Here is a 15147-nt window from a genome sequence, read left to right as displayed (position 1 = left end):
CTTAGGTTGTTATGAGACGATTGAGGAGACGAAAGAGGCCGTAGCAAAGGTAATTGACAGACTCACACAAGAGGACTTCCGTGGGGCCTTCCAGAAGTTGTCGGAATGGTACAACATTGCAGCCAGAAGAGATTACTTCGAAGGTAACTTCAGTTTTATATGTGGACATTCAATAAAAGTGCCCATATGAAAAAAAGTCTGGAAATTTATTGAAGGCACCTCATAATTTTCCGCTACTATTATCGGACTATTTAGATTGGTTTTTCTCTCTCGATTACTTTAATCATTCGACCTTTACATTTAATATTATGAGGTTGATTATTGAATCTTATTTTCACAATGTTTTGGCCAATGTACTCTCTTTCTTCAGGTGTATCTTGTTGAAGTCTGGGAATCTTTCGGTCAAACTTGGGAATCTGCATGGAATTTCAAATCGAACCCTTTATTTAATCCACAAGAGTAGCATGTTCTCGTTCGATCAGTCATGTCCGGATAGAAGTCCTAAGCAATTTGTAGTTTTATTCTGAGTACTACCTGCACTGAGGATTAAACTTTCAACTTCCTGAAGAGTTATCATAAGCATCAGCATTTTACCCAGAGCCTTATCCGTTATGCCATGGATCCCTACAGGAAATAGCACCCAAGATGAGGATAGTAGTTCGAAAAATCCAAATAATATAACTTTAATATTTTACAATTTTTTTTATGTCAGATTAGAAAAAGTTATATAAACATATCAGTATGTTGATGAAAAACAAACTTTTTTATTTTTAACTAGCATGGATACCTGGCGTTGCCCGGGTGTTTGGAGGTGTGTGTTCAGCAAAAAAAAAAAAAAAGTGACAGTAAGAAGGAGGAAGAGAACGAGAAAAAAAAAAAGTGACGTCTTTGCTGTTATGACTACCGCCAAACTGAAAGTGACGTAGGTTTAAATTAGGGCTAGACAATCGAAAAAAGGGGATGACTTTCGAAAATATCGGTGAAAAAACGACCCCTCCCTGTAGAAAAGTGCCCAGTTAAGGGTGAAGAAATTAATGTTTGTAGCCAATTTTTCAGTATTTGTCATCTGAAGGGTCGAGCTTCAAAACGATACTGATCTTGTGAAAATCCATCGTCTCCCTCAGACATGCAAATATACATACATTTATATATTGGTAGCTCAAATTTTCGACCCAAACCGATTAAAACGCTTGCCCTATCTCCGAATACCCTTTATGTAAAATTTCAAATGTTTAGACCAGAAATTGTCTGAGTAGTTTGGTAGAGACTGCGGAGGTCAATTTTTTTTTTTTTAACTTTGATCCCTATTATGACTCCTTAACATTTATTGTTTTGGGCTCAAATCAAGTTATTAAGTTAGATCCATGTCCAAGGAAACTATATCTAAAATTTCAATTGTTTATACCCAAAATTGGCGGGTGAGTTTGGTAGAGTTCTCAAGGTTATCATTAAACTTTGACCCCCTTAACAACCAAATTTCTGGCAGAAAACGAATTACAAAGATTTTCCCAAATCTCAATACCCTGTATATCAAATTTCGAATTTGTAGACTGAAAATTGACAGAGTTCTTGTGTAGGGAAATGTACACAGACAGACACACAGACACAGACAGACAGACACTTTCACAGATATATAGATTAAAAAAACAGTGGTGGGGACACTCAGCCTTGCCCGCTTGTAAAATATATTTAATATATTTCAACTCATGCATATTTCATATTTATTATTAGAGCCAAATTCTCTATTGAATATTATACTGTACCTAATATATAGTAGTGATTTCAAAAGTTAAAAAAAACAAAAATGACTTGAATGCCATTAGCTAAAACAAAACATTTAGCACTTCAGCTGCGTCTCCTACTGATGTAGATGTCGAAAGATGGGCAAGAAAAATTTAATATTAAACGACCTGAAGAAATGAACTGAATTTGGACATGTGCAGAAAAAAGTAAAAAAATATTGGCAAGTTGAAATGAACATTTTGCATTTCATAAACAAACTCTTAAGTGAGACACTTTATCAAATCTCCAATACTAATGATTACTACGATACTATCCCATTGATTACTGTACATGCAATAACCCTTATCCCCAAGTGGCTTCCGGGCCTTGATAAGTGGTGACTGCCATGTAAAAAAAAAAAAAAAGAAAAAAAAAAAAAAAGAAAGAAAAATTTCAACTTACATGTTATTCATTCATCCATCCAAACAAAGATTTTACTCCTTATGCTTGATGTATGATTAGTATTTCCGGTTAATTCCAGTGTTATGTGACCAGTAGTTTAAGAGTTTATCGGTTAAATATTTACAGACAGACACATACACACACACACACACACACACACACACACACACACAGACATCTGTTTTATTTCCCATTCATTCAGAGCATTTGAACGCAATTAAAAATAGATTCAAAGAAAGGGTTATCATTTCATATCCTGTCACACAGAAATACAAACATCACTTCTGGTTTATGTGGCTTTTGGTAGAATAGTGTAATACAATGAAGCCCAGTTTTTTTTTTTTTTGCCGTGTTAATCGTGTCAGAATTAAGGGAAATAATCCAGTTCGTTTTCTTGTTTCTCTTCATAACAAAGTTGCTTCCCTTTTTATAAAAATGTGCAAAGCAATATTTTTTTTTTTTTTTTTGCTTATAAAAGAATGCATTTTATTTTTCGGTTAAATTTATTTAAAAATAGACAAATGAGTCTGGAACCTATGCAGTATTAACACATTAACTATCTCTCTTCTTCTCTACAAGTCGGTCTCAACGGCAGGCTCTCTTGTCTGACTCAGCATCAACAGTCCACATGTTAAAATTTTTTGTTTACCTCATTTGATGTCAGCTATGAAATAAAAAAAAAACTGACTTGATTACTGATCACAGCTTTCTTGGAAAATACTATTCTTATACTGAATGTGCTTTTTGACCTACTTACACTTTGGACACAGAATGTTTTTGTTTTCATTTTGTTTTGCCAAAATAATTCCTTGTTCTTTATATTTTGATTGCAACTTTTTTTTTTTTTTTTTTACATAGGCATCACCACTTATCAAGGCCAAGAGGCCACTCAAGGATAAGGGTTAAAGAGTGTACAGTAGAGTTCACAGCGATAATACATGCATAGATTCCAACAAAGAAAACCATTGTCAGAAACATTGTTTATGGAAATAAGAAACGCTTCTGACAAAGGGGGAAGAATCACGGTCTTCTTAGGTTGGAATCTATCCACATAATTGTTGGCTAATTTTTGATCTTGAAGTGTTTTTTTTTTTGTTTTTTTTTTAGCTCCTTGCATCAAATGGCCTCATTGGAGCAATTTTCATAAAAAAAAATATTCTGCTAATGATCTGAATTCCAAACCTGTGTTCTCTTTAATAACATCACAATAGGAAGTTAAAAAGTTAAAATTTAAACATTGTTAGAATGCGAGATGGGGTGGAGGTGGGTCAGAGATATCTGGCCACAATTGGATGAGCAGATCAGTGGGATTAGGAATAAAATTTTAAAAGTTAACAAGAGGTGGGATCCTTCTATCGATCCAGTAGATATCTCACCGCTGATGCAATTCTCTATCTATATAAGAGCCAGGTACGTCCAAGGATGGAATACTGTTGCCACATTTGGGCAGGAGCTGCTAGAAAGGACTTGTCCTGCCTTGATAGAGTTCAAAATAGACTTCGTAGCCTCGTAGGGGATGTCCTTTACTCTTCCCTGCAACCTCTATCTCACAGAAGAGATGTTGCGAGTTTGTCTCTGCTGTATCGTTATTTTCATGGAAAGTGTTCGACTGCGCTTCAATCTACGGTCCCCCCCCTCGCCAAACTTTCACAAGAAACACTTGTTTAGCTGAAAACACTATTAATAATTCCCTCCACTCTTTATCTGAACCTAAACCTAAATGTAGATTCCATGAACAAAGCTTCTTTCTTAGAACTGCACGCCGTTTTCCTGCTTTCCAGCTGACTACAATATAGTTGTCTTCAAGTCTAACGTAAACAAGTTCTTGATTAGCCATTCCACTTGTTAACAAATTTACCGAATTTCCATTTACTAACGATTACTATATTGTCCAATTTCTACTGTACACTCTTTAACCCTTATCTTCGAGTGGCCTCTTAGCCTTGATAAGTGGTGATGCCTATGTAAAAAAAAAAAAAAAAAGACAAGAAAGCACTCCTTACTCCGTGGTCATTCGGAAAACGCAAATTAACAGAAAGTTCCCATAAAGTAACCGAATGATCGATGATAGTTTGAATGAAATTAATGAAGCCGATCTTTAATGCTGACATTATGCATCCATCATATCTCTCCATGCAACGCATGTCCTCAACCTGCACGAGCCAAGTTTCACTTTCTAGAAATCATCACACTGTGTACAATGTGCTTGATAGAATCTTCCCTTGGTTCACAGTGAAAACACTCTGCTGGTTAGTAATGGCAGAAGTTCCCAAAATGCACTTCATACATTGTTGTAGAGTACAAATTTTAAAAATTAGTTTAGGGAAATATGGATAAGCAAGTGAACATTCTAGTACAAATAAAGAAGATTGCTCTCATCTTGGGATTTTATTCTCAGAAAGTTTCAGCTGATGTAACCTCCAACCTTCTTCAGGTGCGTCTTGTTGAACTTGAGAGTCTGTACCTGTGATATAATGGATAAAGTGTTCAATACCAATCAGTCCTAGGTGACAGTTTTCTGGTGGTCGAAGGTTCAATCCTCAGTATGGGTAACACTATAATTAAGAATTACTTAAGTCTATCCACGCGTGTTAAATAAAAAATACCATTTTTAATCAATATATCTTTAAAAGTGAGAATGTACGTGTGGACACTTCTCAACCTATATACTCAACAAATTTTTGATCTACAGACTTGAAATTTGGTAGATAGGATATTCAGACATGTGGAAAATTTTTTTAATCGGTTTTCATCCAGCAAAAAGGGCTGCTAAGGGGTCAAAATACCCAAATTGGTATGTGAGGATTGTCGGATTTTTATCTGCTTGTCAACTGTTTCACGACTGCACATGCGCAGTCAAGAAACATGGCAGCTTCCTTATACTAAGAATTAAGAATAAGTAGATTTGAAAACTTTGTAAATAGCGTGTCAAGCTGATCTAATGGTTATCGTACTTATCTCACTGTTTTTAGATTTTGGTTTCAATTTCAGTTCCAGTATTTTTTTTTACTTAAAAGAAGTGAACTGTTTAGAAAAAAGATAATGCATGCTCATGCTTCAGTTTTTGTATTAATTAAAACATAATTATGCGTATTTTATGACCAGGCAATGCCAGGCAGCCTGCTAGTTCTATATAGATTCCAGACTTTGCTAAGATGCACCTGAAGAAGGTCGAAATGTTATGAAAATAACATCGAAGATGAGAACAGTAGTCTGAATAATCAAAATTATGAATCGTCATCTAAAAAAATGAGGACAATAATCAAAAGACAAAAAAAAAGTAGACAATTATTACTAAAAAAAAAAATTTGAAATATTTGCGTCTTTTTTTTTTTTTTTAATTTCATTACAAAAGTAAATGCATCGAATCTGCTGAATTCAATAGTTTTTTTGATGATGCGTGCACTTTCAATTTGCACATGATCTACTAAAGTTTGCGTGAAGTGTTCCATGTTGCAGAATAGTCAATAGAAGAACATGTTACGCAACTTTTTGAAAAAAAAAAAAAAAAAAAAAAAAAATAGCTCAAGTACGTCATCCAGTTCAGAGGGACAGGCATTTCCATATCAAATGCCGACGCCCTATTATTAACCATCTTTCTTTGCTGTGGGAGAAGGAGAGAAAAAGGAGGAAGAGAAGGAGGAAAAAAGAGGAGGGGAAGAAAAGGGAGGGAGAAAGGAGAAGAGGGGAAAGGAAAAAGGAGGAGAGAGAGAGAGAGAGAGAGAGAGAGAGAGAGAGGAAGAGGAAATGGGAGGGAAAGAGGAGAGAAGGAAGTGGGGGAAGAAAGAAGAAAAAGAGGAGTTCAAGAGATTTCTCAATCCGAAGAAAAAAAAAAAAAAAAAAAAATCTTCAGTACATGTTTTTCATGACGATGGCTTTCTGAACAATCTCCGAGAAAGTCGTTCGCACGATCTGATGTAACTTGAGGTAACATGCAGACGTCGTTCCCTTCACATAAGTAGATACTTTCCGAACACTGTCTCCATTGGCCAAAACATCTGGACCGACATCCATCTCTTCCTCGTTAGGGAAAGCTATAACAGAAATAAAATAACTCAGTAGAACTGCACGAACCAGTACAACACAAACTTTCATCAATAGTCAAAATAACAAGGAATTAAATTAACACATTTGGTTATAGTCAGCTAACGTACTTCCTAACTTCCGGTGTGTCTGCTACCAGAAGTGGTGACAAGGCAAATTAGTTCCTTCACTTTTATCGTTCTTCAGTATTTCTATTGTGAAGGGATTTATTGAAATAAAATATAAGAAAAGGGTATTATTAAAAAATATACAATAAAAATGAATAATCTATTATATCTATAAAAGTGAACGTGTGTGTGTGTGTGTGTACATTTTCCTACACATTAACTCTGTCAATTTTCAGTCTACAGACTCGAAATTTGATATACAGGGCACTGAGATTTGGGAATATCTTTGTGATCGGTTTTCGGCTAGAAATTTGGCTGTTAAGGGGTCAAAGTTCAACGATTTGACCTTTGAGAACTCTTCCAAATTCCTCCACCAATTTTGGGTGTAAACACTTGAAATTTTAGATATAGTTTCCTTGGACATGGGTCTAACTTAATAACTTGATTTGACCCCAAAACAATAAATGTTTAGGGGTCATAATAGGGGTCAAAGTTAAAAAAATTGTTTTTTTTTTTTGTTTTTTTTGCTGCTCAACATACATCTCCAAACACCCGGGCAACACCGGGCTGAAATGTAGAGGTTGAGCAGTGAAATGTCCATTCACATTACACTTGAAGCAGTTCTGGGGAAGAAACTATTAGAGTAGAAGGTGGAATTTTGCTGCTTGTCGGGTTTGCCTGAGGTATTTATGTCGAAGAGAAACAAGGGCCTGCAGTTTTTCAGAGCATTCACCATTAGAACAGGCAGAGGGATGCAACATTTTGTCGATGGGACAGAGGTTGAAGCTTTGATGACAGTTTAGGACCCATCAGGTTGACGACTCTCTTTTGAACCCTGTCCAGGAGTGAGAGACTAGTAGCAGATGTACCAAATGAGACAACAATACTCCATACATGGGCCTTGTAGAGATGCAGGATACTTTCAGGTGTAAGTAGCTTTCTAGCATGGTAGAGAGAGCCCACCTTCTTTGTAGCAGCCTTGGCAATTCTCTCAATGTATCTGGTTCCAGCTCATGTTCCCCATGAATGTTAAGCCGAGGAGTTTGAAAGAAGTACTTTAAGGTAATGTATCTTTAGTTTAGTACTAAGTCTGTTGCTGTCATTTGTACTAGCAGGACCTGTGGAAATTCCACAGCCACATCTTTCATGTTATATATTACTGCTGGGCATTTTGTGGTTGTTGAGTGTTAATGGAAACCCTGCGATATTATTGTAGTCCTTTTATTAAAACTGTAAAAGTATTTACCTAAGTAATTTGGTTAATATAGCGTCAGAATATATCTGGCTATTACAGTTTATCTCCAATATCCTTGTAAGCGCTTGTGACAGATTTACATTGTATGGACGCCCGACGCGAACGGAAACTCTACAATATCATTATTACACAGAACAGTCTAGTCTTGAATCCTAGTCAGAAAACGAAGAAGGTAGATTTTAGTTTCACGTATCGTCCAAAAGCAATATCATTTTCGTTATTTTAATTTTTTTTTTTTTCATTGCATCTTTGGTTGGTTGTTTTTGTTTTACGGCATATCAACCCTTTTCAGGTTATTTAATGCTGAATCTAGCTATTTTGAAGAAAAATTTTTTTAATAGAATATATTTTTTTTTCAAGTCGGTTTCTATTTAACCCATAATTGGGATCCCAACAGGTACTACCACTCCAGGGTCAGAGTGGACCTGGGAGCAATGCAATTAAAGAGTGGTTTCACACTCCCTAAAGCCCGTAGACTGGGGCCTCACCATCGGATATAGTTTAAGGTCATATCCAGGACCTGCATCTTTGGTGATCAGATGAACAAGTAGAATGTGATAACATAGTATGAACATTAAATGAGCGTATCTATATAATAATAGTTAATGTGATAATATAATATAAAGTGATAATATCTATATAATAGTTAATATGGACATTAAATGAGCGTATCTATATAATAATAGTTAATGTGATAATATATATAATGATATAATATAATGTGATAATATCTATATAATAATAGTTAATGTGATAATATATAATATGATGATATAATATAGTGTGATAATATCTATATAATAATAGTTAATGTGATAATATCTATATAATAATAGTTAATGTGATAATATAATATAATGTGATAATATATTATATAATAATAGTTAATTTGATAATATAATGTGATAATATCTATATAATAATAGTTAATGTGATAATATCTATATAATAATAGTTAATGTGATAATATCTATATAATAATAGTTTATGTGATAATATAATATAATATGATAATATATTATATAATGTGATAATATCCATATAATAATAGTTAATGTGATAATATAATATGTGATGTGATAATATCTATATAATAATAGTTAATGTGATAATATCTATATAATAATAGTTAATGTGATAATATCTATATAATAATAGTTTATGTGATAATATAATATAATATGATAATATATAATATAATGTGATAATATCTATATAATAATAGTTAATTTGATAATATAATATGTGATGTGATAATATCTATATAATAATAGTTTAATTTTCGTAGCATGTTATCACCTTCTATCCACCTTTCTGATAAATTTATAATCTGAAAAACATGTATGTATGTTAAAGGTAGTACAGTATTAATACACAGACATTAGAAACGTTGTCCAGGGAGTTTTTGTGTGTGTTGTCTGGAAGGGATGCTGTTATGCTGATGATTTAGCACTTGGCTGTGAAACAGTAGAAGACCTACTTGTTAAGTTAAACACTCTGAGAATGAATGTTAGCAAGATTAAAGTGGTAATCAGTGGTTATAGTGTTGGATAGCTGCTTCAGAAAGAAGAAAATTCACCTAGACACGCATGTTTCTAGCTGTCAACTATCATCAGCATGGGTTATAGTGAGGATCAAACTCATGACACCAGCATCCACAGTCTGATGCTCTACCAATGAGCTACGATGACAAATATTAGGTACAGTGACAAAGGTGCCCATAGACCTCACACTTTTAAATGGCTAATTTGTTTCAATAAATGTAACATTTTTGGAACGCTGACCAGGATATTCTTTATGCCTATGCTGATTATGTTTTAAGTACTAAGTAAGTCAATGTTTATCAAGGCGCAAAGGTGACTCGAGGATAAGGGTTATTAAGTTTGTTAGATGAACGGTGAGACAACACCAGAAGAATTGGTATTGATAGTTGAAATTGGATAGAATTTGATTATTAAAGAGGACGGTTCAACAAGAATTTGTTAACATTGGACTTGAAAACTATGTTGTAGCCAGCTAGGGAGCAGTCCTGTGGTATTGTGTTCTACAGACGTAGTTCTTGCAAAGAAACTTTGCTTATGAATGTTCTGTTTAGTTTTAGGTACATAGAAAAAGAAAGGAAAATTATTTACAGTGGTTTTAGCTAGATGAGTTTTTGCTGTGAATGTTTTACAGAGGGGGGGGAGTCCATAAATCACGTACCATGCCATGGCTAATGATACACTGCTTGAAAGTGCTTCCCTCAAGCTCCTAGTTTTAACATTCACAGACAACATGAATCGGAACAAATACATTGAGGCAACTGCCAAGGCTGCTGCGAGGAAAGTGCACTCTCTACCATGTTAGAAGGCTACTCACACCTGAGGGTATTCTGTATCTCTACAAGGTCATGGTTCGCTCATGCATGGAACATTTCTGCCACATCTGAGCTGGTGCATCTGTCTCTCACTCCTAGGCAGAGTCCAAAAAAGAATCGCTAGCCTAATAAATCCTGAACTATCAGCTAAACTCCAACCTCTGTCCCATCACCGAAAGTCGCATCCTTGTGCCTGTTTTACAAGTATTTTAATAGTAAGTGCTCTGACGAACTCCGAGCGCTAGTACTCCCTCGACAACTAACCCGACAAGCAGCAAAGTCCCACCCCTACACTGTAGAGATCCGTAGATGCTGTAAATAGCTTTTTCCTTCAGACTGCTGCACTTTGGAATTCGCTCCTGGGCTTCTGCTTCCCTGACTGTAGCGACATGCAGAAATTCAAGTGTAATGTGAACAGACATCTCGCTGTCCAACTCCATGAATAGTATTCCTGCAAATCTGGTCCCAAATAATAGCCTGTCATGACTAAGTAGCCTTGTGCCTTGTTTGGGGTGAAATGACAATAAAAAAATTTCAAAAATCCATAAAAATAATGATTGAGTAGGGAAAGACTAGCGATATGACAAAATGTCTTTGAATGCGGTAGAATTTGAAGAAAATGTCTGAAGACAAGATTTCAAAAAAAAAAAAAAAAAAAAAAAAAAAATCACATGCACTGATTGGGGGATTTAAAAACTTACCTGTCTGCAGAACATTGCTAGTGGAACCCAGACTGGCGACACAGATACGTCCAACTTGAGTGAGTAAACCCGTTGCATCTTCACACAAAGGCGGAAAAGCTTGACAAATGCGTACGAGTGATGGCACTGTACGGACGAGGTATTCAACACGATCTTCTGTGGCTAATGCTGATTGCATAAGAAAGAAAAGAGAGATCAGGTGAAATATTAGCATATGCAAAATTATATATATATATATGAATAATAAAAAGAGCTTATAGTTCTTTAAAAAAAAAAACACTATTGTAGCAGAAAAATATAAATAAATAACAGCGTTTCAAGGCTGTTAATATCACTAAAAAACAAAACAACAACAAATCTTAAATTTAAAACTGTTAAAAAACTGTACATTCAACTGGTGAGTCATTGTAGCTCATTGGTAGTATGCCAGACTATTGTGGATACTGGTGTCATGAGGTTGATCCTCACCCATGCTGATGATGGCTGAGAGCTTGAAACATGCATATGCATGGGTATACCTTTTACGTAATATATATATATATATATATATATATATATATATATATATATATATATTTTGTATACAGAAAGTTGTTAGATGAGACAAGTAATTAGTACCGTCAGTTTCAAGCCCGATAATTAAGACCGTTTAAGATATCCATATCAAGCTCTCTTTAGCCAATACTCATCTATTTTGTAACCGGAAGTGGAATACATATATACCTCACAAGTTCACGTTTAAGAGAGCTTGATAACTTTCTGTACACAAAATACAAAATATAAATACGCTCTTATTTTTGGATTTTCCTTTTAATTGAGCACTCTGCTGGATTTCTTTTTAAAAAAAAAAAAAAAAAAACCAATCATATAAGTGAGAGGTAATTTGCTTGAAACATTGCTGGTAAACACATATGTAAGTGTAGTATAAGAAAGCTGCTAGCAATGTAGAAGTTCGAGTATTGAAGTGATGTGACGTATGAACAAAAATAGAAAAAAAAAAAAAAAAAAATGGAGATTATAAATTTTCGTATATCTATTTCTCAAAATCATTCACATATATAAATTAGTACATATGAAATCACTGTTTAATATATCTGAGATGGTAAATGTCTTTGATAATTTGGAGAATAATGTCTATTATGCAAAGAAAACAAACCAAAATACAGCAATAATATATATATATATATATATATGCTAGCAGGCTGTCCAATATTGCCTGGTCATAAAATATGCTTAAAAATAATATTTTAATTAATGCAGATTTCGTATTTATCATTATACCAGCCTGGGTGCTGGCATTGCCTGGGTGTTTGGAGGCATGTGTTGAGCAAGAAAAAAGTGGTAGTAGGCAGGCAGACTCGAACCCGTGACATGAAGGCGGAAAAGAAAGTGAAAGAAAACCTGACGTCTTACCCCTACTCCATGATGTGACCGAAAGTTCAGAACTTTAAAATTAGGCAAAGTCAATCTAACCGATATGATGACTTACAAAAATGGCTCGCAAAAAATCAACCCCTCCTTGTAAAAAACTGCCTAGTTGAAGGTGAAGGAATTAATGTTTTTGGCCAATTTTTCGATATTTGTCGTCTGAGATGTCAAGCTTCAAAATTATACCAATCTCATGAAAATCTGTCGCCTCTGTCAAAAGTTTGAGGTAGACATACATACATACATACGTACATACATTTAAACAGACAGGTGAGATTTATATTATAGATTATATTGGACCCATTATATAGTAATGATTTAAAAAGTGAAAAAAACAAAATGACTTGTGCGCCACCATCAAGAATTGAAACCAAAATGTTTAGCTTACGATTTACTTTTTCCCTTGATACTAATGTAGCAATACCACATCACTTTTTTCTTTAGATCAAATAAACTCAAATCAAACATTATTGAAAAGAGCATAAAAAAACAAAAAAATAATATCTTTATTTTTTTAAAATCGGCATATTAGAACTGGAGTTATGACCATTCAAAGTATCAGAAAATGTGTGGTTCACTGGACATTTTGCCTTAAGTCAGTCCTAGTCAAATGCATATTAGCTTGTGACTGAAAATGGTAGGAAATTTGCACAATTTACTAACTCATCTTTAAAAAAACTATCTTAAGATTTTTTTAAGATATTATGATGAAATTTTGAACATATTATCATATTACCATGAAGGTTCAGTTGGCGTTATTTATGACCATCTCACTTGGTAATTTACGGACCAATTAGCATGCTAATAATTAGCATATTTCAGCTTCATTTTAAAAGTTTTTAGTAGAAACATCATAAAACCAGCTAATAAAAATGGTAAGTATGGCTTTATCATCATAGGAAGTATTATTCTGATGGACATTATCATTTGCCATTATAACATCATAAAAAATCCAAGATGGCGACCAGGAAATCCAAGATGGCGACTGGGAAATCCAAAATGCCACCATGACATGATTCAAAAAAATTATTAACAAAATATGGCTTGTAGCATATCCAGTAAAAAGAAATTTTGTACAGATCAGAATTATGCTTTCAAGTACATTAAACTAATTAGCCTACTAATTAGCATAAGTTTCATTTTAACGACTTCAAGTAGAAGCATTATAAAAAAAACAGTTTAAAAAGTAGGAGGTAAGACTTTATCATCATGCGAAATGTTATTCTGATGGACTGCATCATTTGTCATCATTACACTGTGAAAAATCCATGATGGCCACCACGACACGATTCAAAGAAATTAACAAAATATGACCTGTAGCATATCAAATGGAAGGAAATTTTGTACAGATCAAAATTATGCGTTCAAGTTCATTAAACTAATTAGAATAATTATATTTCATTTTTATTGACTTCAAGTGGCTGTGTTTCTACCACTATTTTGCATAAGTTTTTATTTTTAAGTCATTGTCAAAACTTCAAGAGGCATCGCGGCCACTTTTTCTTGTTCTCATGCAACACTCGACACTACTTGTTTTTTGAAAAGAAAAAACATTTACAACACCAAATATTTATCGAGGTAGGTAGAAGAGTAACTTACCTTTGGTAACATTTATTTATTACATATTTGTTTTTTTGAGCACTTTTTCATACCTCTGTGGATTATAAAACCAACCCAATAAGTTATTCTTTTACTTAACTGGATAAGTGGTTTGTGTGTTTTAACTTATTTAAAAGTGTGGTCATGTCGGCCATTATTTTTTTAAATAATTTATTTTTTAAAAATATTCTTTTGCTTTCCATGATTAAAAACTTATGTTTGCTAAATAACAAAAAATGAACACGTTGTTCGTAAGTTAGTTGACGAATGCCTGTTTACAGATTATTTTTCGTGTGGCGACAATGCATTAACATTCTCATGTCTATAAGCACTTGTTAGTATTTCTAACAACTCTAGCATAAAAAGTTTTTATCCAATTCTTTTCAAATTTTAGGACAAAAGAAATTAATATTTTTGCTATTAAATAGCATTTGAAGACATCTTTACTACATCTTTGTACTACAAAGCATCAACTTTGAGATATTCTAACTTTTGACTGGAAATATGTACGTGTTGTGTTCGAATTCCATAACAAAGACAATTCTTTTCCTTGATTAGCTAAAATGACTAGAAATGTCGTCGACAGGTATAACTTCTGTTACAAACATTTATGTGAACACACCCTGACCGCTTATTTGCAAAAAGTGATCTACCACCAGCGGGCATGCTATGCTGACAGGTTTCATCGTTAATAGTCGTACAAACATACTGATGATGAAGTGTATCTTGGAAATATATTTATAAATTTCAATATAAATCTCAAACAAAATAAATATCTGTTTATTTTGTAATAATTCGTTGTTTTGGCTTCAAACGTATCTAATACGTATTTACTTTATTCAAACTCAACCAGCGCTTCTATCAAGGAACACAAACCTTAATGTGAATTCCGTGTGACCAATGCACCATTCCAACATTTGAAAAGACTACCGTAAAAACAGCAAACGGACTTCTACTGATTCCTCCCGTAAACACCTGATATCTTTCTAGAAAGAATTCTGATTAGAAAAATATCAAGGAAACCAATGCCAACAATAGAATCTTTGATTCATATGATGATGATGATGATTAACGCATCAAATAGTTATAGCATCGAATGTTTGTAGAAGACTAACTAGAATTTCCTCCAATACAGAAATATTTTATCAAAATTCATAATATACAAAAAATGCTAAACACCATTCTATACAAGTAAAAAACTAAGAGAGCCCCAGAAAGGTGTGTTTTCTTTCTTGACAATCGGCATTAACTTTACCCGAAACGGATTCCTTCACAAACCAGCTGATAAACATCATTATATATAAGGTATATATAAGGTAAATATAAGGTATATGTAAGGTATATATAAGGTAAATATAAGGTAAGCTGTTTCTTTCAAAACATGACATCTTCTGCTGTTTGCTTCATGTGTGACCAAATGTGTGTGGCCCTGACAGATTGTCGACTTCCAACGTCGTATGTCATGAATTTTTC

The 15147-nt window shown here is 33.9% G+C and overlaps 1 protein-coding gene across 1 annotated transcript in view; it reads right to left on the bottom strand.

The window, feature by feature from the left end:
* Positions 1–5791: 5791 nt before the first annotated feature.
* Positions 5792–15147, bottom strand: part of LOC145255677 (integrator complex subunit 2-like) — a 90190-nt gene continuing 80834 nt past the window's right edge. The window contains exons 22-23 of the mRNA XM_080114244.1: positions 10648–10815; positions 5792–6218 (exon numbers count right to left, since the gene is read on the bottom strand). Of these exons, the coding sequence (XP_079970370.1) occupies positions 6034–6218; positions 10648–10815 (353 nt within the window). The 3' untranslated portion in view covers positions 5792–6033. The remainder of the gene's footprint in view (positions 6219–10647; positions 10816–15147) is intronic.

Source organism: Euprymna scolopes, chromosome 31, assembly GCF_053919585.1.
Source record: "Euprymna scolopes isolate OS-2025 chromosome 31, ASM5391958v1, whole genome shotgun sequence".
In the NCBI taxonomy this organism is placed as follows: Eukaryota; Metazoa; Mollusca; class Cephalopoda; order Sepiida; family Sepiolidae; genus Euprymna; species Euprymna scolopes.
Note: the sequence above shows the minus strand (reverse complement) of the source record. Positions and strands in the feature narration are given on the sequence as shown.